At 32.5% G+C, this 25,047-nt stretch overlaps 1 protein-coding gene across 1 annotated transcript in view; it reads right to left on the bottom strand.

Moving 5' to 3' along the window:
* Window positions 1–729: 729 nt before the first annotated feature.
* The window catches only part of LOC148600698 (metabotropic glutamate receptor 6-like), a 45,797-nt gene continuing 21,479 nt past the window's right edge, over window positions 730–25,047 (bottom strand). Inside the window, exons 3-10 of the mRNA XM_088556274.1 lie at window positions 20,231–20,401; window positions 16,955–17,099; window positions 15,893–16,035; window positions 8,173–8,457; window positions 7,208–7,313; window positions 5,277–5,416; window positions 3,658–4,795; window positions 730–1,273 (exon numbers count right to left, since the gene is read on the bottom strand). Coding sequence (XP_088412400.1) covers window positions 1,089–1,273; window positions 3,658–4,795; window positions 5,277–5,416; window positions 7,208–7,313; window positions 8,173–8,457; window positions 15,893–16,035; window positions 16,955–17,099; window positions 20,231–20,401 — 2,313 coding nt within the window. The 3' untranslated portion in view covers window positions 730–1,088. The remainder of the gene's footprint in view (window positions 1,274–3,657; window positions 4,796–5,276; window positions 5,417–7,207; window positions 7,314–8,172; window positions 8,458–15,892; window positions 16,036–16,954; window positions 17,100–20,230; window positions 20,402–25,047) is intronic.

Here is a 25,047-nt window from a genome sequence, read left to right as displayed (position 1 = left end):
CTTAGATCGGACAGATTGGAATGAATTATAACACACTTCATAATATAGACCCTTGAAACAACTTAATTTCAAAAATAAAACTATGTAGCCTTTTTTGGGGGTGTATCACATTATTAAGATTTTGCAAGATTCCTACAAAGACAGCAACATAATTTCTTCTGGAGAATTTTGTATATACTTTCCCCATATACTTCGAAATTGGTTTTCAGTTTTATACTAGACAATGGAGGGATATCGAATTTGAAAGCTATAAGAACGGTTATACTTTTTGTCATTAAAACACAAGGAGTTTTCAACGTTGAGAGTCAGTGAAACTTCAAAGGCATATTTCATTAGTTACATGTAGCTGACGTCATTTATGATTCGTATCAATACATGTAACATAAAGGCTGACAACTATTTCAACTCCCTTTTATCTTGTTTTACCACGGGCGGCCCATTTATGTCGCATCGTTTTTTACCCCAACCGATAGCGTGGTACAATAATAATAAAATGGAGTTTCCGTGATATATTTCGTTTCTAATAAGACTAGTTTCTTCATATCTTTGAATAGACGCAGCCTATGTGTTGCATGAAATGCTGGTCGTGTGTTTGTCACTTTTTTGTCATGGCTATAAGAACGATTGTAAAAGGCCATTGGCATGCTGGCTTGGAATCTCATTGACGAAGATTGAATTTCTATGGTCAATAATTTACTTTCAGCAGGACAAAATAAAAAAGTCAATACACAAAGTATATTTTTACTTCTATAATATTTATGCATGTACTTTGAGCGATTACACAGACTACTGAACACCTTCAAAATATAAAATGTATCAATTTAGACAATATGTACATTTAATTTTCAAGTGATAAGGCAAGAACGAGCACGGTGGAAGAAATTATCGATTCAATATAGCATCAATATTTTTTTCATATTTTCTAAACGTATTTGGAAGTTCAGCGATCATATTTTGTGCAATACTCCTACAGTGTAGACTGCAAGAATACATACTCGCATTTTAAGACATAATCATTGTAACAAATGACTTAATTCGGCTTTATTATCTCCATATAAAAAAATCAGAAAAAAAAATATCGGTATTGACTAGAGTTCGACATCCATATTCTGTAGGTTTTGCTGGTCATTTTCTAGTTTGAGCTTGAAAGGCAGGTTTAATGTCTGAGTACTAATACTGATACCATTAGCTTGTGTCAAATTCGTTGAGCGACTACACAAACTATTACACGAGCCTGAAGTCCGAAGGCGATGTGTCAGTTCCATTTCTGAACCTGAAAAGAGAAAATGATCAATAATAATTTCTGAAGAAATAATTTATAGCACCAATTCATACACATGTGCGTGCATGTACAATAATTTCTTTGCAAATCCGTGGTTTCTTTTGTCAATTTTTGCACATGTGAGCAAAACATTTATACGGAAGCGTATTCGGGCCATCTTTTTGATATATTTTTCTTCAAATTGTTGACTTCAATCTTGGAATTGTCAAATTTAATCTAGGAATTTCAAACTTTGATCTGGAATTATTAACATTAAATTTGGAATTATCAACTTTAATCATGGAATTATCAACATTAATCTTGGAATTTCCAATGAGTGTCGAATTTATGAGTGTAGGACTTATCCTCGTCGGACTTATGAGTGCCGGACCAACGAGCGTCGGATTCACGTGTGTCGGACAATCGATGTTATCTATAACATCATCAAACCGGAACAAAATTCAAATTCGTCTTTATGAAACTACATATCGCATCAATATCTTCACGACGAAAATTAGAGCGAAAAAACGTTTCGCCAGCATACTTCATTTCCTTCTTAAAACAGATATAACCAATGTCATGCAGATTTTGATATGTTTTAAGTTATCAATATATTAAAGGACGATTTATTGTTTTTTGCCTATTCTTCCTATTTTTAGTCAAGGCTAATCTCCCTCCCCCGTCAATTGTACATTCCCGTAAAACCTGGATCCGCACCTGAACGTCATAATATTCTCTTATTTAGTGACGGAAAACCGAGATAATGTCATAAACCCGATACTCATTGGTCCGACACTCATAAGTCCGACACTTATTGGTCCGACACTCATAAGTCCGACACTCATTCGTCCGATGCTCATTAGAAATTACAAATTTAATGTTGATAATTCTAAGATTGATGTTGACAATTCCAAGATTAATGTTGATAATGTTAAGATTAAAGTAGGAAATTCCAAGATTAAAGTCGACTTTAAAAAAAATAATAAAATAAAATAAAAAAAAGAATGGCCCTAATACACCTCCGTACATTCAGATGGACATGTATAATCCTTTAAATGTTTTAATACATGCACTTGTATGCAATTCTTGATCTAAAATACATCTTCATAATTTTTCACTGATGCACATTATTCACCAATATTCAGCGCTGTAATAAAAAAGTTAAAACAATACCTTTAGAGATGAAGGTCTTCCATAGTTGGAAAACACCTTCACTGGCCTAGTATCTAATATTACACAAACTTGAGTTGTGATGTACATGTACATGTAGAAGTGTATTCGGTTCACATTCAACGGTAATTAACTCTGCTGCAAATGTACATGTGGGAGAGAGAATTGTTATGCGTTTTACATTTTTGCATAGATTAGGTCGATTTGCGTCTTTTGTGAATAGTTTCACATTACATATTTTGGGGCCTTTTACAACTTGCTGTATTATAACAGAAAACAAAACAAAACAAAAAATTAAAGAAAAAAAAATAAAAAAAAAAAATAAATAAATAAATAAAAACCCGAGTGTGTAGGATGGACGGGCTGACGGCGAAGAGAAAGGATAATCATTCAACGCGCCCGCAGTAGCGGGGAAATAGACTGTCAATTTATAGAGAAGATTCTTTTTAGATAAAAAATCAATGAATGTTGTATGGTGGCGTACATGTAGTTAACCGTGCATATAGAAATCGGCAAACAAATAGTGAAGCGTTAGCAGTTGCATGATTCAAATACGACAAAAGCATCAAAACGCAACCCTAACAACAGTTGTCAAACACAGACAATCTAGTACACACACAATGTAGCGAACCGAATAAAAAAAAAGATAAAAAATAATATAAGGGAAACAAGATGCAAGACAAAAACCTGAAGCACACTATTAATACGAACTCTAAACATTCAGGTGCCTCTGGAAGGGTTAGTATATCCTGCTCCACCAGCGCCACCCGTCATATTGCAAGTGATCCGTTTTAGAAACTTCACGTCGAAGTAAAATAAGCAATATGTGCATTAGAATTGAAGCGAACAGTGGCGTATTCAGTAAATTAAATGATCCGTATAATTAATGTTTACCCATTGGCGAATCGTAACTTGCGAGTTCAAGGACCACAATAACATTACTACATATACATGTCTATATTTTCAAGATAACTGATACAGTGATGTATATTTCACGGCGTGAATTAAAAAGTTAAAATTAAAAAAAAAAAAACAACAACAACAACAACAACAAAAAACAGAGATAACATACAAGTTCGTGAATCAGAGGCCACTAGTATATGTACATGCATTAATGAAATTTTCATCTATGGGGGTTGTTCATCTGTGTCGATCCACACTTACCCTACATACATTGTATGTAACAAAAGACCGTTCGCCTGTGTCCATATGTGTGTTTCACTTACCCTGATTAGACCTTTCATCTGTGTCCACGCGTATATTACATTTGGTTGCTCTATAATTATTTTGAACTACAGGACCCGACATTACGGGTTTGGCTGCCATGAGGGATTGTCGGACATTCCTTTCAGGATGAAATACAATTATGTACAATTTTGGTGCAAACATGCACGCTAATGCTACGGTGGCACTTAGGCTTATTGCAAAAGACATGGTTGCTATTCGTATATAAATTTCATCCGCAGTGCTGAAGTATATTGGTACAAATGCTAACCATATAATGCAAGTTGTATACATAGTCAGACCTATGTGTTTTGATTCATTAAAAGCTTCTGGAATGTTCCGTGTCAAAAAGGCATAAAATGTACAAATAATTATTAAAAATATGGGATAGGTAAATCCGACCATATACCATGCTTCTACAGCGTCGTTACAGACTAGCTGATGATCATCTCTGTTTGAGAAGTAAGGTTTTGTTTTTGGTGGTCGTAAGAGAACCCACACAATACCCACTGCGTTTTGTACAGCTACTAAAGATCCACAAATAACTAACTGAGATTTTGGACTTATGAACTTAGGACGTTTTGTAGTTCTCTTTCCAGCTGTGAATATACGATATATTCTATTTGTTTTTGTTAGTATTGCTGCATACACTATCGCAAAACACAATCCCATTCCGAATTTTTGAGCACCACAAGTTATTTCTGAAGGTTTTGATACTAAAACAAACGTCATCGCAAAGCACATAAATATCCCCGCTAGAAGTACAAAGCTAAGCTCCCTTCCAGAAGCTTTAACAATAGGAGTATCGCTATATCTAAGAAAAACAATCATGGCAGACACAGTTGCCGCCAAACCTAGCGTAGCAACGCACATAGCTGTCATGCTTATTGTATCACCATAGTCCAGGTATCGTTGCGGAATCGTCTTACAGTAAGATTTATCCTCAACAGGCATCATGCCCCAAGGACACGTGACACATTCTGATTCAGATGGCATATATTGATATAGATGACATTTCATACACGTCCAACAGCAGGAATCTCCTTCCACGAGTTTGATTGCCTCACCTGGACCACACGGATGACTACATACTGATTGTGGATGTAAAGGTTCGTCTAAACGGAAAGTCAGATTTCCCATCTAAAGAATAAAAAGTAATTAATTTAGCTAAATACTTGTAATCTGATTGATATGTTATATACACTCTTTTTTTGTTTTTATTTTTTATGTTTTCTATTTTCTATTTAAAGTAAAATATGTATTCCATTTGATGCCGAATATTGCAATATGCTCATACAAGTATACACGTACAGTTGTCACATGGTGGTCCACAAACAACCCTTGAAAAACACATTTTGATGCATGCATTTACGCATAGAAATACATGTACGCCATTTTTTGAAATTTGTCAAATTGATTTTCGGGGGGGGGGAGGGGGGGGGGTCCTCACGTCCCCACCCCTTGGATCCGCTTATGGACATTTTAATGTGTTCATTTATGTACACCTGTAAGGTAAACACTCTCTGCCTTTCTAAAACGACTATTTAGTTGCTTATATATGTAAGTATGGTATAATTTGATAAACAAAATAGGCGATGTTTTTTATTTGCAAAACATGTACTTCAGTGAGATTGCCGTCCTTGAAGAAACCAACAGTACTCCAGGTATAGCTGCCTTTTTCTGTTTGATGGAAGTTGAGTATGCGGTACCGAGCCGGACCGTCTCCGTTCGACAAGAATCGGAAATCCTCTCCAGACAGCCCTGAAAAGATAGAGCCGAAATAAGCAGACCGACTTTATATATGTATTTGTCGTAGAACCTGTAAGCATAAGTAACTTATAATTATAATTTATATATTATATGATGCTAAGAGTAGGGGTATACATATAATTTACTTATCGTACAGGGTATACAGATATTTACTTATCATATCATACAGCCTGTAAGCATATACATTGTATGTATGTAACCTTTCTGGTGAGTTTGTCTCCGTTTGGAAAGTAACATGTACACACTGGAATCTCCGTGATACAGTTTTTACAAAAATGTAGTTACATGTATTTAGAATATTCTTGTCATACACGTACATCCGTTTTTAAAATACATTTAATATAAAATTAATTAATGTATGACACATAATGGGATTTCCTTATATTTTGTGTATTTGTATTTATTTTTAATAGTTTATTTAACAGTGTTTTTTTTGTGTTTTTGATTGTTTTTTTTTTAAATTGTACAGTTGATAGACGCAATCAAAGCATTTTTCCGCTCCATTGTATAACATATCTGCAACAACGTTCATGCCCAATTTTAAATGCATGCGTCAATACTATAGTTTTATTATTTTACATGATATCCGCATGAATTTCCCCCGAATGGAGCACATCAAATTTATGACAAATTTTATGTGAAATTACCTTCACGTAAATTTCGTGTTGAAATTTCACGTGATGTACGTGTAAAGTGAATTTGACATGCAAATTATATCAATTTCATGTGAAATTAACGTAGATGTCACGTGAAGCCCGATGGTTTTTGTACAAATATTATTGAGTTTACATCAGAGTTTTTTTCGGTTTATAATTTTTAATTAGGATTTATATGGTAAATACTAGTATGTCGAAGAAAAAACATCCCCCCAGAATGAACAATGTCAGTTCAAACTTAAGGTCACCCATGAGTCTTTAATGAAAGATAAGGAAGCTCTCACACCACACTGTATTACCCCAAAACAACATTATACAACAAAATCGCCTCTTCAACGGTTTTGTTGAGCTTTCCGTGTTTTGTGAAGAATATCACCATAAAAATATAGGGTGGAAGATATCCGCACGTATCAATTGTCTTCAAGTGCATCTGTATTTGAGAATGAATTCCTTGTTTGGACTAAATAAAACATGTGAGTGCTTTTACGAGCCTTTGATATCGAAATCATTGATGAAGTAATTTCTCGGTTATATAAAGATGTATTCCGTTAAAATCCAGAAATACAAATACGAGCAAATCGAACCAATTGTAATATGTAAATATGACATGCCGTATTTATATCTATTCCAATTTGTAAATATCTTATATAATTTAGTAGATATCTTCTATGTTTCAAAACATGTTTTGGCTTTGCGAACATGAGGTACTGTATTTCCATTTTGAACATATGCCGGGTTCGGTTTCAATTGGGAGGAAAACAAGAGTTATCGTTCTTATACTGAACTCCCCACTAGTCATTATAAGATTATTTTGATCGTATAAATTACCAAATATAAATGCGTGATTTTTTCTCTCTCTCTCATGATAATAGTATCATGGAAATCTGCATTGTATCATGGAATTGTCACAAAGGTTTTGGTTCATTTTGACATTTTATATAACGGTTAATGTATTTTTGACATTTACTACTGGAGTCGACAATTTTTGTTAGGAACATCATTTTACTACGGACGTTTTTTTACATGTCTGTCTTTTGAATTAATTTTCGCTGTTTTAAAGAAGTGTCTTGTAGACATGATTAACGATTTCCTTGGAAAACTTTAAACAAGAAACAATTTGACTTACCATTAAAGTTAACAGATAAAAGATATTCTTTTAGTATTTCGCCATCAACAGGTACCATTGCAGAACATAAGGTCCTTTCTCCTGGGCACAGTGACTTGTGCATATTCTAGAACAATTATTACATGACCATCATATATACATATTGATATAAACGTGTTGTTCCTTCGACAATTAATTACATCTTTCGGAACACGATTTTTTTCACATATAGAAGGGCTATACTGATTGTGATTTATTCGTTACATTGTTGCTAAGATTGTTCCCGGATTACACTAACTTGCAATATTTACGGGTGCCGATGGCGGAGCAGAACATGCTTACCCTTATGGAGCACCTGATGTGACTGCAGGTTTTTTGTGGAAGTTCATATTTTAATACATTGGTTTTTGTATGACACCTTGTTTCCCTTACCTTAGTTTTATGTGTAATCTTTATTATTCGGTTCGCTACATTGTGTATGTAGATTGTCTGTTTCATGTGTTGACCTTTGGGCCATGTTTGTTAGGATTTTGACGTATTTGAGTCATTCCACTGCTGACGCTTCCATATTTTTTTTTGCCGACATTTTTTTGATACTTCATGTATTTTTGTTGTGTTATGAATGTATAAGGAGAATATAGATCACTATAAGCAAATCAATTTTCGTTGTGTAAAGATTTGTGCTATTTTCGCGGAGGACAAATTATTTCACATATTGTAAAATACCACGAAATTGATTTTCTACATTAGAAAACACTCATTATTTATATTAACAAAGAAAAGCAATACCCACGATTATTTCCATTTTCAAAATCCCCGAAAATGAATGCTTTTACATTACAACTTGTCAGAAATTAGTTTGGCTTGTTATAAATTTCCAAAAACATGCTTTCCAACTCTTCTGGATGATTAAGACGTTATGTATCTATTCCATGAGTTTTTTTAGATTGATATAAAGACTTATTGTACTCATTACTTAAATGTACCTTTAGTGCATATGCAAACGCCATTACAGCATCACTAACAAACTGTAGCTGAGCTTCCATATCGAACGTGGCTTCATCAAACGTTTCCCGTCCCGTGCATCTCTGTGTAAAATCCTCATTGTAAGGAGTCCAGGTACTTCCCGGATATTTACACTGAAAATGTTGTTCCCAGAATTCAATGAACCATGGGTTCCGGTGGTTATTTTCTGGTGTCAGCTTTAAGAAGTAGTCTTTGAAGCCTTGTACTTCATAAGCTAGAGGTTGTACTGTTATCGCACCTTCCACCTTGAATTAAAAAAACAATACATAAAAATAAGTTTATACATGTGTACCGACATTTAGGTCACCTATGAAATAATAAAGAACAGAAAAAAAAAAATAGCTGGCGAAGAAAACTAAAGTACTTGTTATATGGTTCAAGCGTAGGACTTGGTAAATCAGTGAAAACTCTAGAGATAGCAAACTCCATGGGTAAAACTTACACAGCTGCTTATCCTAGCAGTACAACTATTGGTTACATTGAAGGGGTCGAGTAACAATTAAATAAAAAAAGAAAAAAACAACAACAACAAAAAAAAAACAAAAAACAAACAAAAACAAGAAACAAAAACAAAATCAAAAGAAACACTGACAAATAAAAAACAAACAAAAAACAAACAACACACACACACACACACATAGACAAAACAAAACGTAACAATCATCAAGACTACATACTATAACAACGAAGAATGTCTCATATCCCTCATATTTATTAGACTGATCACAAACTAATCAAATACAGATAGAAATTAAAACTTGATTTTTGAATGTTTTAAAATAAAAGCAAATACAACATGTACGTTGCTGGATGTTTCAATTTCATTTATTTGTTGACCCCATTTAGTTCTCTCAATTATAAATGCTAACCTCGTAATGAACTCGAAATTATATGCTATGTAATTGAATTGGAAGTGGAACAATTCACATATTTGAGAATGTAGAAAACATCAATCGTTCGTTCAAATTTCATTTTTCACGTTGTGACATCGGTAGACATTTGACAAATTGTAGATATAGGGTTGTAAAGGCCAAATGCTTACTTTCGGTAGTTAATGAGTTTAATTTGAATCCACTTACTTCATACAACGATGGATTTAAATCAAACTCTGAAATTAGAACAGTGAATGTACATATACATTTTTTTTTGCATTATGTACAATTACTAGGATGATGATGTAAGCGAATTAAAAAAACAACTTAGAAAAAGACAGGAACAAAAAACAAAAACAAAACAAAACAAAACAAAACAAAAACAAACAAACAAACAAAAGCAAACAACAATAAACAAACAAATAAAAAACAAAACAAAACAACAACAGAAAATTACAACATTATGACATTGTTTCATATGTATTGTTTTGGCGTTGATCTTTATCAACATTATCATAATCATGTTTAATATTTTTGTTATATATGATTCCTATTATCATTTTGCTTTTAAATTATATTGAACACTTTTTAATCATTACAATGCATATGCTGGGAGGCCAGCTACTTTGCCGTGTTCACCAGTCATATCATGGGTTTTCAAGCGTCTTTTGATGAAAAAGGAATTTAGGGCATAACATCAAAGCTGGAAAGTCGATGAGATCCAATTATGTATATATTAATGTCGTCTCGTAGAACAGTGCCCCCTGGGAATTAAACGGAATTACATAAAAGCTTTGATCACAATATTCAAAGATTAAAAGTATGAATGGTGACGTGAGCTTTCCTAAAAAGATATTTTGACAAAATACTGTTTTTGGTGAATTGTTCTTTTTTTATATAACATTGAATGTAGTCTGGCATTGACATTATATCATAATACGGATATTTGTTCTCTCCGGATTTATCTTCTCGTTTATTTGGATTATAATGTCTTTAGTAATTTCGCCTTTAACGTCAAAACAATTTCAGAAACTTTCGATAAGAATAACTACACATAGTGTGAAGTTTAGTACTCGATGTTCATTCATGTGTAAACTAGTTTTCTTTGCTTAACTTGTTTTCTTGTTCTCAGAATATTTTACCCACTGGTCGTGGTTAGCTATCAAACATACCTATGGATGCTATGCTTTTGAAGCGGATGGTGAAGACTCTAGATGAAACTTAAAGTTAAGATAAATTGTTTAGATGCAAGATAAGAGTAAATGTAGGATACATAGAATTTTCATTACAAAACACATGGTTTGTTCATGTTTTTTTGCCGCCACACAGTTGAAATGTTTTTGTAGAGCAGTTTTGTTCTGCAATAAATGATGATGATGATAATGATAACAATAATAATAATAATAAACAAATGAAAACAGACGGGATAAAAAAAACAAACAAAACAAATAGAAAACGATTACAGAAATAGCTTATTTTTTAATGAAAACAATTTAGCTTCATGCCATTGAGTTTATGGTTTGGCATTGAAGAACATCTTTTCCACAGATCAGAAAGACGAATAACTTTATAGTATCTTTTGATTTAACTTGTATCTTGATTCACAAAACAAAAGCTTTAGACTAAACTCTTTGACCCAGGCATTCTTTATCGCCGATTTATTTTACAACAAGCGTTTTTTCCTTGGCCACACCATTGGTGCTTTATTTGAACCTTCAGTACATTTCTGACATGTCGATGAAATGTCAGTAAACTTTAGTTTAGTTGTTTAGAAGATAAATAATAAATTGATACAGTACAATTTCCAATGATTTAATTTGATTTGCAACAAATCCCTGGTTGGTTGGTTCTCTTTGAGCACACGAGGTTGTTTTGTATAACATGACTATGACGTCATTAAGGTCGATTGGTCCGTACTTCGCGATTCAAATCGTTCCAATTCGAAACAAGGCTATGATTACTAATCCTTTCTGGACTAACATCCATACAAAATTAAATTATGAGGAATGTCTCTCACTTTTGTACAGCTTTATAAATTAAAATTGTCAAGGAAAAAAAACCAGCTTATGTCTTACTAAATGTTTATAAATTGGAAACATCTCTAAAATGAAAGAACGAAAGAAAGTCTTGAAATTTGAGGTTGATCCGTATTATATTTATATTGATAATCAGAATGTACGTGATATTTACAAAGTATTGTACTAAAATGGAACTTCACGACTCAGTGAAAGAGGAAGTTAAAAGAAGCGGAGAATTTATCCTAAATTGGAGCTTAATCAGTTTCACTAAGAATCTACAACGCTCTAGCAGAAATTTTATATCCTTTCATTAAGCTATGGATGACAGTTCCTATTCTTAACTAGACAAGTCGTAAAAGAGCAACGGCCTATAAGCGATAACAGAAAGACTTATTCCATGTTTTGTGTCAATTATTTAAAGTTGAAGATTAAATGTATATTGTCAATGTAGTCATAACCCCTCCCCCCAAAACAAAAATATAAAAAAAATAATAATAAAAAATGAAATAAAAAAAACAATCGTTAAAAAGTGAAAATATCAAAACAAGTATGTTTTAAACAGAAAGCATTACTTTTCTGGCGTATTTAGACAGTTGTAATTGTCTAAAACAATAGAGCCCATTTTGCAAATCTATGCATTTCAAGAGACACTCGCCTATCCGCTTACGTCATAACCGATATACAATGGCTACCGAAAAATGTGATGAATATGTCGTTATAATAGAATTGTACATACATGTAGTTCGTTTAATGTTACTCAATCGAATGCTTTAAAATCTAAAAAAAAGTATGAAGTTAATGTGATCTAATACAATACTCATTATTCTTTAATAGCATTTGTCGGCGCATTGTGGTCATTTTTTCGTGATTTGTTTTTACTTTTTCATAAACTCCACAGTTAGCACCAAAGGCTTATTGTTATTATTGTGTCAACTGGTATTATAATTCGTTTGAGTTTTATAAATTTTCGAAAATTAATTCTTAAAAAATATTTTTGTTTCAAAATAAATCATTTTTCAATGTTAAGCCTACTACAAATGTTTGTTTAATGAGGTGAAATTCTTAAAATATTTCTTTGAGTGTGTACATTGTTTGTGAAAGTTTAGAAATATCTTTCGAAGATTTATATAACTCAAACATACTATATGAAAGGTAATCTTCCTATATAAAGTGGGTTGTTGATTTTTTTAGGCTAAGCGTTACTTTGTGATGTTTGGTGTACGCATGTCCACTTTGTATATTATTCATTTAACAGAAGTTGAATTTGCTTTTGTTAATGTACATACTTTCTTTAATTAAAAAAAAATAAGCATATAGTAATTTGTTGGTAATGTGCTTGGTTTTATAATTATCATCGGGGAAACTGTGTCGTATGAATTGAGTGTATACGTATTTTAACACACGTAACGCACGAAACTCATCTCTAGAAGGAGGGAATGGTAATACTACAAAAACTTATATAGAGAGAAGTTATACTCCTTGTTTTACCCTAATCTATGACTCTAACATTGGTATTTTAATTACACATTTTCGAGCTGATAGATCGTAGCGTTAATAATTCATAACATTTTCAGGAAATTGATTTCTACAACAGCACTCTCGGAGTCAATGTCCTGCGAATCGTTGAAGTAGAAAGCCTATGGGGATACTGTATTGTCAATATGAAGAAAAATGGTAATTAGGTTTTGAATAAAAGGTTATTGTTAAAAAGAGCGTCGTTTTGTTCAAGTACATGTATTTGTATCAAAATTACAATTAACACAAGCAAAACCAGTAGTATATTTTGAACCAAGCCGATGTCGTGAAATATAAATAAGGAAATAAATCAAAATGAGCACAAGAGAGTATTTTATAAAACAAAAACTTTAAATGACATCTGTAACATTCCAAAATGTCGTTACTTTTAAAGAAAGTTTGACGATTTTTGTATTTTACTAAGTTTAATACTATAATTACAATGAAAGAGTAATCAAGGGAAACAATGTTATAGCGGTAATCAAACGAATGCAATCCAGGGACAAAGACCAGACATGGAAAACAGACATACATAACATAGAACATACAGTAACTAAAATCATACATACAAAGTAACAAAAGCCAATGAGCAACTCGGACTCAACTAGAAACTGGGAGCATGCACCAGGTGCACCGGTAGGGTAAGTGTCCTCTGCTTTTCAAAAACAACCGCCGAGTTGCTCATAAAAAGTCAAGTCTAGGGTAGACAAACGAGGAAAGGAAAACTATGACCCGTTGAATAAATCAGTTTTCATGGTGCAGATGGATATACCGTAACGATCCACGAGTTCATGATGACGACCATAGAACTTCTGTAGTGATGACAGTATATAATTAACGCAGTTTAATGAAATATTAGTCAATAAAGACTGGCTACAATTTTCCAATGCAATCTAAATGCCATATTTCAAATAACTTTTATCTTTGTTCTACAAAATGTTTATTTTTTCGAACGTTGCATAACAATAAACATTATTGACTCTAACAGTCACTAAAGAAATTTTGTAGGGCAAAAGAGATGAGCACTCAAGATCAAAAGCGGGATTATGATTGTTAGCAGGAAACACAACATGCATTTCTTTGCTTTCTGTCTATTTTAAAATAAAAGATTAAGTTTTGTCAATATAAATATTAATCAAGCAACATGGTAGGCAACCCATGAATTCATTTCTTAAATTTAAATGAACTATGTTTGTTTTTATTATTTTTGCATCGACCAAAACAACACCCTGCGAAAAACATATTAAGATGATAAATATGAGTTTATTTGTTAATGATAAAAAACATATTGAATTGGTAAACAGCAGAGAAAGCTAAATGTAACAAAACGTTAGTGCTTAACCTAATTTAAGATGTGAGTTAAAATAAAATACGTTATTCTTGTATTCAAAATAAAATGTAAAGTTGTGCTGTTTAAGTGTTTTCAAAGAAGCGGTAATCAAAAGAATGTAATCCAGGGACAAAGACCAACAACGAACATAAAGTAACTGAAATCATACATACAAAGTAACAAAAGCAAATGAGCAACTCGGACTCCACAAATAAATTATTAATAGAAGTTTTGAAGTCAGATAAGATATACAACAATTAAACCTAAGTGTGCATCAAATGTACCATCAAGACATAATTACGATAAGGTTTAGTATACATTCATCACAACACTCACTTTAGATCGTAGAATAAATATCTTGTTACATGTAGTATGGATGTAGACATATACAGTTTGTAGTTGCAAGAATGTCTCAACATTTATACGAATGTGTTCTTAATATGCACATACTGAGTTTTGAACGCAAACTACAAACATCATGAACTCGTGGATCGTTGTGGTGTATCCATCTGCACCATGGGTCATAGTTTTCCTTTCCTCTTTTGTTTACCCCGGACTTCTAATGAGCAACTCGGCGGTTGTTTCTAGAAAAGCAGAGGACTCTTACCCTACCGGTGCACCTAGTCCATGCTCCCAGTTTTTAGTGGAGTACGAGTTTCTCATTTGCTTTTGTTGCTTTGTGTGTATGGCTTTATTTACTTTCTGTTCTTTGTTGTGTATGTATGTGTTCCATGTATGGTCTTTGTCCCTGAATTAGAGATTGTTTATTATCGCTATAACATTGGGTCCCTTGATTACTCTTCCACCAAAATACTCACTTTAGATCGTAGAATGAATAAGTTGTTACAGGTATTAGGGATGTAGATATATACATTTTATAGTTTCAAGAATATCCCAACATATGTACGATTATATTCTTATTATTTACATACTGACTTTTGAACGCAAACTACAAACATCATTTTACTAAGGACTACATTCCTCTGATACGACAATTTTAAATATAATTGTATTAAAACAAATGTGTAATCATGTTAGACAGCTTTTATATTCAACTCAAAATGAAATCATAATGAAAAAAAAACAAAAAAAAAAAAAAAACAAAAACACCAGAATTTGAAATTACGGAATATGAAATTAAAACTTTATACGATATTTCGAAAATGCTTGTTTAAATTTCATTGATTGAAAAATAAAGAATTGCTTTTAAGATTAGATGAATAGTTGGAACAGAGCGGGTTTTGCTTCAAATAATTAAAAATAGGAAATGTAAGATTAGTAATATAAATGTAATCTTTTAATTGTACCAAAGTTTGTAATGTCTATCCTTTTAAACTTATTTTATTTCTCACTTATGGCCGTCAAACATGAGCTATTGCCATTAATCTTTTTGTTATCTATATAGATAAAATGAAGTTATACACAATGGTATATACATTGCATACAAACTTTATTGCTAGCATTTTTAAATTGTAATTATTAATCTATTTTAAATTAAATGTCGACAAAAGTTGGGATCATCCTTTATCTGGTTAACTGCAAAAAGGTTTCTGTTTTTTTTTATTTTAATTTATTACTCTAGAAAGTATCAATATTCAAAACACCGACGTTTACTTGATTGTACAAAAATGACCGTAATTGAAACACATTTTTTGTTCAAATTGTGACAAACAAAACACATGCAATAACATTTAGTGATAAGACGATTGGAGCAAACATCATGCAAATGATAATAGTTATGAAGGAATACATCCTCTTAGGTTATGCTCCGTTATTACATTCGAGCCACTTTACTTAACCAGCCAAACCATGAGGTTTGAATTGACTGAAAGCTAACAAAACGACAAGTGAAATAGGGGTGAACTGACAAAACAATGAGCAAGATTTAGAAAAATACAACATAATAGACACGGCCTATCAGATTCTTGGTAAACAGTATACACACCTGCTCTTCCTTGCCCTGGTAAGCTAAACCACGCCCACCCCAACCGTCACTTCCGATCCAGGTATAAAATCCGGTTGCATTACGTCTCTTAACAGCCTCCATGAATTCACCAACCTCTTGATCGGAACCAAAGATTATCACACCTGCATAATGGAACGATATTTCTTTCCGTTTGAACATCAAAATTTATGCCAGACAAGAATTGATTTATATCCTTTAAATATTACAACTAGTATTGAAGCCACACAAATAACTAATTTGCAATAATGTATTTTATGTTAAATGCTGAATACCATAGTTCATTAACTAGCATAATTTCTATGTACGATCTTGGTATTAATGGGGAAGGCTCTATCAAAGTTAACACATTTTAGAAAGTTAAAATTGCACTCATAACATAAACACAATTTTAGTAACTGTTTTTTTGTTTTTGTTTTTTTTTGTGTTTTTTTTTTTTTGTGTTTTTGTCTTTGTTTTTGTTTGTTTACTTGTAAATTTCTTTCAGCGCGTTATACCATACTTGACATGTATAACGATATCAACAATCTAAATTAAAGGTGGGGTTCTGAATCAGCTAAGAAAATTTGATTATATACTATAAAGTATGATTTTTTTAAAACGAGGACAAGAAAAAAATATAATAATAATAATAAAATAAAATAAATATATTTCCAACTATTGTAATATGGAATGTGAAAGTGAAATCCTACGTTTTTTAAAATACAAAATATCAAACACATTTATGGATAATAAAACATACAACCCATGTAAATTTTAGTCTATGCTACCCCTTCTAATTATGTTGTCAACACCATATGTCAATATAAATACTAATATGTTTGGAGTAAAAAGTATATATGTTAAAATAATTTTGTTCTGGATTTTTTCGTTGATCACTTTTTAATTTTTTGCTTTGCTTGCTTTGTCTTTATATGTTGCGAATCAGGAAGAAAAAAAAAACAATGATTTTATTTTATACTAAGATAGTCTGTTCAGATCGGGGTATGATAATTGACAGATAATTTTTCTTGTTCTCGTTAGAAGATACAGCATTATCTGTACCTCTAGCATTTGGTTTGGATTTGAGTTTATCGACGATATCATCGTAGGTATCCTGGCTTGCCACACCAGAATCCTTTGGAAGTTTTTCTGTCATAGCAATACAAATGTTGGCCTTCTTCAACAGTTTGTCAAGTTCATTGAAACCCTGCAATTAAGAAAATAAAATTAAACATTTTTGATAACGTACAAATTTTGAGTATTTTTTCTCTACTGTTTTGGAATGGTAGGAAAATTTTAGCTTTGGATGTGACAATTTTTGCACTGTTTATTAAGCACAGAATTAATGATAGATATTTATAGCTTTATTGGCAAAAACATTTAAGTGGCATACATAATTAATGTAATAAGAAGCATGCAAACAGAAGGCCAGTGATTTGACGTGTTTTTCACATTTTACTTCTCTAAATGGTTGTTATTAATTTTTCTTGGTCATGCAACATTACACGACAAGGTTATGCAATTTCTGTGGAATATGGCCATACAATCTGGACGGATTTCATTTTATAGCAATCATAAACAAAACAAAACACAGTCGTTTGATTGTATACTTATCGTTCAAGTTGTAATGTTACGATCGGTATCGGATCTTACAATACAATTTTTTTTCAATGTTATTCATGATACTGTTTGTAAATCCCTTTCAAGATACCAGAAATCAAGGTTAAAAAAATGTTAGAAGAACTGAAAATGTGGATGTCAAGATTTTCTGAATGAATTTATCTCTTATCAATACATGTTTAATTCAGAAACATCGTTGGTTTTATTACGGCTGTGGTCTATAAAAAGCTTTGAAGCACCTTATATTTGAGTAATCGAGGTAACTAAGACCACAGCGGAAGTCAAAAGAATGTAATCCGGGGACAAATACCAGACATGGAAAACAGACAAACAAAACAAATAACTTAATGTAACTAAAAGAATACATACAAAGTAAGAAAAGTAAATGAGCAACTCGGACTCCACCAAAAACCGAGAGCATGGATCCGTTGCACCGGTAGGGTAAGCATCCTCTCCTTTTGTAGAAACACACACCGTGCTGCTCATAAAAAGTCAAGATTCTGCTTTAGAGATACTGCCTGCATTTGTTGCATTACAAGACAGAAACAAAAAAAAAAAACAAAACAAAACAAAAAAAAACGAAAATAATCTTAGACCCATATCATGTATAGTTTAATTGATTGAAATTTTCTGAAAAATAAATCTACTTCTATATTTCAATATGTACATTTTCATCGATGAACTAACCATCATAGCCAGGGCAACATTTGAAGTTGTCCACCGAAAACCGACTTGTACTCATCATAAGAAAAAAAAAAAAAAAAACACCGCCTTCATACATAATTAAAATAAAAATACTTTAATTATACATTTTTTCCAAGAGATAGTCATTATAGTCACACAAAACAAGGGAAGTGTAAAATCAGATTTAGATACAGAGATGAAGTAACTAACTGGTGTGATGGATTACATCTGCATTCTTCTGTAATAACAATGTGAAGGATGATACAATGTCATGATTAATGATTAGATCTTGACAGAATTAAATATCTTGTTTGTAAAGGTAAAATATAAAGATAATTCAGCATTATTGTAGGGGATTTCAGTTTCATAAATTAAAATATCTTCTTCATCATTTTACGAGGGACGATAACGGACTATCAGTGAAGGAACAGCGACTTGAGTTCTAAACTAAAGTACATATCTTGTTTAAAAAGTCATGGAGTCCAAAATTACGATTCAAGAAGTGGTCGCGAAACAATAACCGAAACAATCACGTACTCACAAAAGAATAACAGTATAAGAACAAATCGTACACCACACACACACACCGAGTGCATTTCTACCATGCAATTGGGTGCTCCGGGGAGGCCCAACAAATTCAGTTGCTGCTGGTTGTATGTCAAGTCCAATGAAAGAATAATACAATCTCTACCAGTTTTGAAATATAATCGGTCATTTACAAAACGCACAGTCCATACCCGTCAATAAAGTCATGATGACGAATGTAAAACGGTTGAAATGGAAGTGCCATGATAAATTTAATCTTTTACGAGGTCATATGATATGAAGTTTAAAAACAAGATCCAGCGTTTAGGACTCAACAATGTTTCGAACAAACTATTGTGACATTATTCATCCGATTCATTATCAAATAAAGTAAACACCTTGACTAACATAGTAAGCCGTAGATCCAATTACTGTGAATAAATCAAATTTAGTCGTCACAAATGTCCATCGATGGTCAGAAATGGGACAAATGAGCAAAAGGAGAAATTTAATTTCCAAGTAAATATCTTGCGGATATAAACCGATAATAAAATATCAATTTTTGTTCGATGCGGAACATCTAAATGAAGATTAATTGGAATGGTCCAGACAAACACTAGAATGAGATCCGGAAGCGACAAATCGCTTACAAGAACAGGTATTAAGAATTTATATCTTATGACTGAAGAATAAATGTCGAAGTTATTATTACGAACAGCTGTGGTTTATCATATTTGGACAAGTGTTTGACCATAAAATAGCACAGAAGTACATGTACGATAAGAATTAAACATATAGTTAGAAAAAGACGTTATCATTTTGATGCAACTAAAGATATTGATGAAATTGTTTGTTTGTTTGTTTGTTGGGGTTTAACGTACGAGCAGCAATATTTCAGCTATATTCAGACGTTGAACATGAAATGGGTGATAAAATGAACATGAAATGATGATGAAATGAAAAAGGGATGGGACACAAGGACAATGGGGTCGATAAATTTTGATTGCCATTGGAAATAAGGAGAGGTGGGTAGGGTCGGGCAATTTAGCCTCCTGCGGCGGAACCCTATGGTTCCTACTCCGGGGGAATACCACAATAGGGTTTCTTAACGTGCGAGGAACGTGGCATCTTTCCCTACACGGTGCACCACTATGGTTTGCAGTCAGGTTTTCCGTATTATAGCCTGACAACCCCAGCATGTAACACGCCAGGGGTACCCAATTCCACCACCTGGGGCACACATCACAGTTGCTCTGTGGGGAGATCACCCTAGCCCCCGACTAGGGTTCTGAGCACTATTTAGTCGCCTTTTACTACAAGCTTAACGCTGCTGCAGACCTATTCTTTTAACACACGGACCTGCACTGGGATTGATAAAATTGAATGTAATGTTTGTTTACGTTTTATGTAAACACAAATCTAAGTATATATAACCCCTTTAAACATTAAATGTCATAGATAATTTATATTTCTTATTTATATTAACTCATAACATACGTATACATGTACCTGTATTCCATAACTTGATTCTTCATACACTACAGAGACGTAGGTCCAGTTCAACATCCTGACTATTTCGACCATTGCCTGCGCCTGATTCACATCTGATGGTATAGTTCTTAGAAAATAAGGATACCTTTTACGGCTGCTCAGTACGGGGCTGGTTGAAAAGAAACTTATCTGAAATAAATTAGATTTGCAGACTTGTTTTTATTTTTGAGTGCAGTATGCACAATAAAATGATGCATTTTTGCATGTAGAAGAGAGCTAGTCGAATCATGAAACAAATCAAAATGTTTAAATATACCTATACTTAAAGAGTAATCAAGGAAACCAAGGTTATAACGATAATCAAAAGAATGTAATCCAGGGACAAAGACCAGACATGGAAAACAGACACACACAACACAGAACATAAAGTAACTAAAATCATACATACACAGTAACAAAATGAGCAACTCGGTTAAACCTTAAAAAAAGGTATACCTATATGTACATATGTAGTTCTTGGTAGAGATCCCATATACTTTGTTAAAAATTAATCTTCCAAAAATACCAAAGACGATGTTTTCAAACTGCTGGAATTTTTGATCGACATACTGTCGCCATTGCGATGGGAACAAATTGTGCTCCTGTACTTGTTGAATTACTTTCTTCAGTCTTATGAGGCTGACTGTACAGCTGAACTGATCTGAAAGAAGGAACATCGCTAAGCTATATCCTTTAATCTCAGTTTTCGCTGTATAGATGTATTATCGTTAACAATCCTAGTTTCGGGGATTTTGATACATGTCATCTACCCCCCAAAAATACTTTAGATGAAGGATACAAAAGACACTGTTAAGTCAACCTTTCTTGTTATACACTTAGAGATCGACGGTAAAGGAAAACTACTCATCAAACTATACGACAAACGTGATGAATGTTCGTTCAGTATTGTCATCTTTCCTTTCATCTGTGGCAACATTCCTTCAGCACCTGCATATGAAATTTTCATATCACAGCTCATACATTATGCCAGAGCTTGCCGTAACTACTTTTTTGTATCACCCTAGACCTCTCACAATAAGGCTTCTGGAACAGGGTTATATTGCTAAAAGATTAAATTCATCACTGCAGAAGTTTTATGGTCGTCTTCATGAACTCGTGAATCGTTAAGGTGTACCTATCTGCATCATCAAAACTAATTTGTTCAATATGTTATAGTTTTTCTTTTTTTTTGGTCTACCCCGGACTTGACTTTTTATGCGCAACTCGGCGGGTGTTTCTATGAAAGCAGAGGACGCTTAACCTACAGGTGCACCTGGTCCATGCACCCAGTTCTAAGTGGAGTCCAAGTTGCTCATTTACTTTGTTGCTTTGCATGTGTTGTTTTATCAATTAAACGTTCTTTGTTGTATTTGTCTGTATTTCATGTCTGGCATTTGTACCTGCATTACATTCTTTTGATTTTCGCTGGGGTCTTGGTTCCCTTGAATACTCTTTATATCCAACATTTTATTTTTCTAATAATCGTATATAATTTGAAATATAAAAGTACCAATCATATATAAGAAATGCCTTTCTATGGAAGCATGAAATCTCTATTGTAATAAAATAAAATCGAGGGCAAAGATAATTGACCCACAAAGTTTTTAATGCCAAAAAGGCTGCTTGTGTTAAATATAGATAAGAGAAATTTAATTATATCCCAGTTATTGTTCAGTATGTACTTAAATACGTTCTGGCCTATTTCCTTTAAAACTGATAGGAGTAAATTTCTATTAATTTTTAACAAAAAGAGAACATTTTTAGTTTATATCTACACAAATCATATCAAATGTGAGCATTCCCCTGCCACCCGCGACTCATAATCTATCAGTTCATAGTAATTACATATTTGGCAATATAATTGGATGGTATCTTACGACTCCCTAGTGCCTTCTTATAACAGAAGCCTTTTGATTAACTTTTTTGATGTCACTAAGACGGTTGTGCCTTTTGGCAATTTTATGTCCTTTGTACACTCATGCCATGGCTAATAATATATACTGAAAAAAATAATTTGACAAGGTTTTGTTTTATTAGTCCATTTGTTTATTGATCCCATTTTTTTTCTTTGAAGTTATAAATTGATGGTATATTTATGGAAAATAATGTTACTTTTTTTTTAATTTAAATGTTTCTTAGTGGTACCGCTCAGGAATCAATCAAACCCTTCGTCGGTTTATAGCAGATCTGATATCCTTAACATTGATTTCCGAAATTGTGTCCTGCCTGCTGATATAATTTTTATTGTTAATATTTCATTTTCTGTCAATTTGTGTTGAAACACATTTTAAGGCCATTTTGGAAAATTAATAAGGAAAATAAAATTGCATATCAAGAATTTGGTTTATTTAGTTAATATAAAGCAAAATTGTTATAGATTCATTTAATTTTAAATTAACATTATAACCAAAAAAAAAAGTATCTTACCCTTTTTTGAAATGATTGATTTGATGAAAAGTTAAACTTCTGTTCTGATATAAGAATATACATAGATGGTTTTGAAGTCACATTTGTTAGAATGAGGTCATTATCTTAATAAACCATAAATCGTTACAATAGATAGCAGAACGGTAGAAAGGAGTACTGCGTAAATTTAAACGTTTCAGTAAGAACATTATTCACACCAACAGCTTAAATATCAATGCAAAAATGAAAAACAAAAAACAAAAACAAAAAAACATCTTTACATCACGTGACCGGTGATTGGTTTATATATTTTACCGCTCGGTTTGTTTTGGTTTTCTATTTTACACACATCTAATAAATTATATAAATTCGCCATTAATGATTCAATTTACTTGTCTATTAAATGTACTATTTTTAATAAAATATAGAATGTTACTTTAAGCTAAAACACATGTAATATGGCACGTCATTTGATGCATTCCAATCAAAATTAAGACATGTACATGAACCGATCGTCAGTCATTTACATTTTACAAAACTGCGATGAGATTGTTAACTGGTCATCGGTTTCCGATTTGTACGTGATCATTCAATCATCGTTAATCGATCGATCGGTCAAATAGTTGCACGGATCAGTTCAGAGACTGTACAGTACACTCCGACTGCAATACCCCCTTAAACTGCTAATTATTCTTTCAGGTTGAAGAACAGTACGCAGTTTCTATAAGGCAATATATTCTGAGTAAATTAGATGTTCATTATTACTATTATGGTTCTACCAATGGATCTTAATAATAATATTAATAATAATAATAATAATAATATTTTTATTTGCATTTTTGAATCCTATTCCAGCAAACAGAGCTGAAACGAGCAACAATGTGTTTAGTGTTACCTTTATATATTAGTAAGGTTATTGTGCCTTCGACATCCAAACTTTATGATGAACGTGTAGTTTCATTTTTGGAAAGAGATTAGATGGAAAATACACATTTTATGAACACTGTAATCCTTCTTAATAACTCATTGTGTATCATTTGTAGCAACATTTTTGTATTCAGAACCTAAAATAATTAATCAAGGTTGTCCATGCAGATATCGTAAGAAAAAGGCAAACAACCACTGCTAACTTCATGGATGAATGATGAACCATTTATCAGTCTGTATTTGTAATGCAAATAGTTTTGCGTTAGATGTATGGCACCGGGATGCTCAAATGGCCTTTGAAGAAATGAATATAAAGGGCAAAATGTCAACATAAATGTATAAGTATTTGCTCTGTTTAGTTTAATTTGCCTCGTACGTGGAAAGATATGGTGATTTTTTATAAATATACTATTTTAGTTCAGGTTATTTACAGAAAAATATCTTTTTGAGATTAACATTTTATTACGGGTTTGTTAAATGTTTTTACCCTATATTTGTGATTGGTTTATTTTTATCACCAACCAATAAACCGTTCAATATGCATGTAATCGAACTTGGTTCATGCCCCCGTGTAAGTGGAGTCAAGATTGCTCATTTCATCCTATCGGTGTACTTAGTGCATGCATTCAGTGTAAGTGGAGTCCAGGTTGCTTATTTACATTTTTATGTGTGTTTTACTTCATAACCATAACCATGATTATTTCATGTTATTTATTTATTTATTTTATCCATTGTCCATGTCTAATCCTTATTCATGGATACTATTATTTTGATTACTTTTCTAGCCCTTCCTGGTACCCATGATTTTCTTTAAAAATCTTCTGAAAATAATGTATGACTTGCTGATCAAGGATAAATAAAATTAGACATCTAAAAATATTGTACCGCTGTACAATTTAGTAGTTCGAAACGGCCACTTATTTTTAACCACAACCAGAACATTACTAAAATAATTATAATACCGTGTACATTAAGATTTTTTCCTACCAATGTCATGTAATCTTTTTTCAGAAACGACAATAATGCCGTCTAACTAGATAAAATTATTTTCATGCCGACGTAAACAATTTGGCTCAATTTAATAACGTTTCGCTTTTCCTATTAGAAAACATCATTTTACCATCTAAAGTCTTAAATTTCAAATTAATTCTTCAATAAAATGTAGCAAAGACTTGGTAACATTAAATTCGAGTTTTGGTGCCTAAAGAAACGTCAAATATCGAGATCTTAATTTGCAATTAAGAATTCAATTTTGTATTTGCAATTGGATCTACCATTGGCAATGACATCTTATACCATTCCATCCGTCAAGGAATAATTTTCCTGTTCGATATTCATGATATGGCTTCAGTTTTGGAAATGAAGACTGTTGTGTTAGAAACAACATGCACTTAAATTCGTTTCTTTTTCACCTTAATACTGGCAAGAAAATACTAAAGCGTCAACAATTGGACAATTCAGAT

This window comes from Perna viridis, chromosome 12, assembly GCF_037379345.1.
Source record: "Perna viridis isolate PV_CMFRI_1.1 ecotype Kerala chromosome 12, ASM3737934v1, whole genome shotgun sequence".
NCBI lineage: Eukaryota > Metazoa > Mollusca > Bivalvia > Mytilida > Mytilidae > Perna > Perna viridis.
Note: the sequence above shows the minus strand (reverse complement) of the source record. Positions and strands in the feature narration are given on the sequence as shown.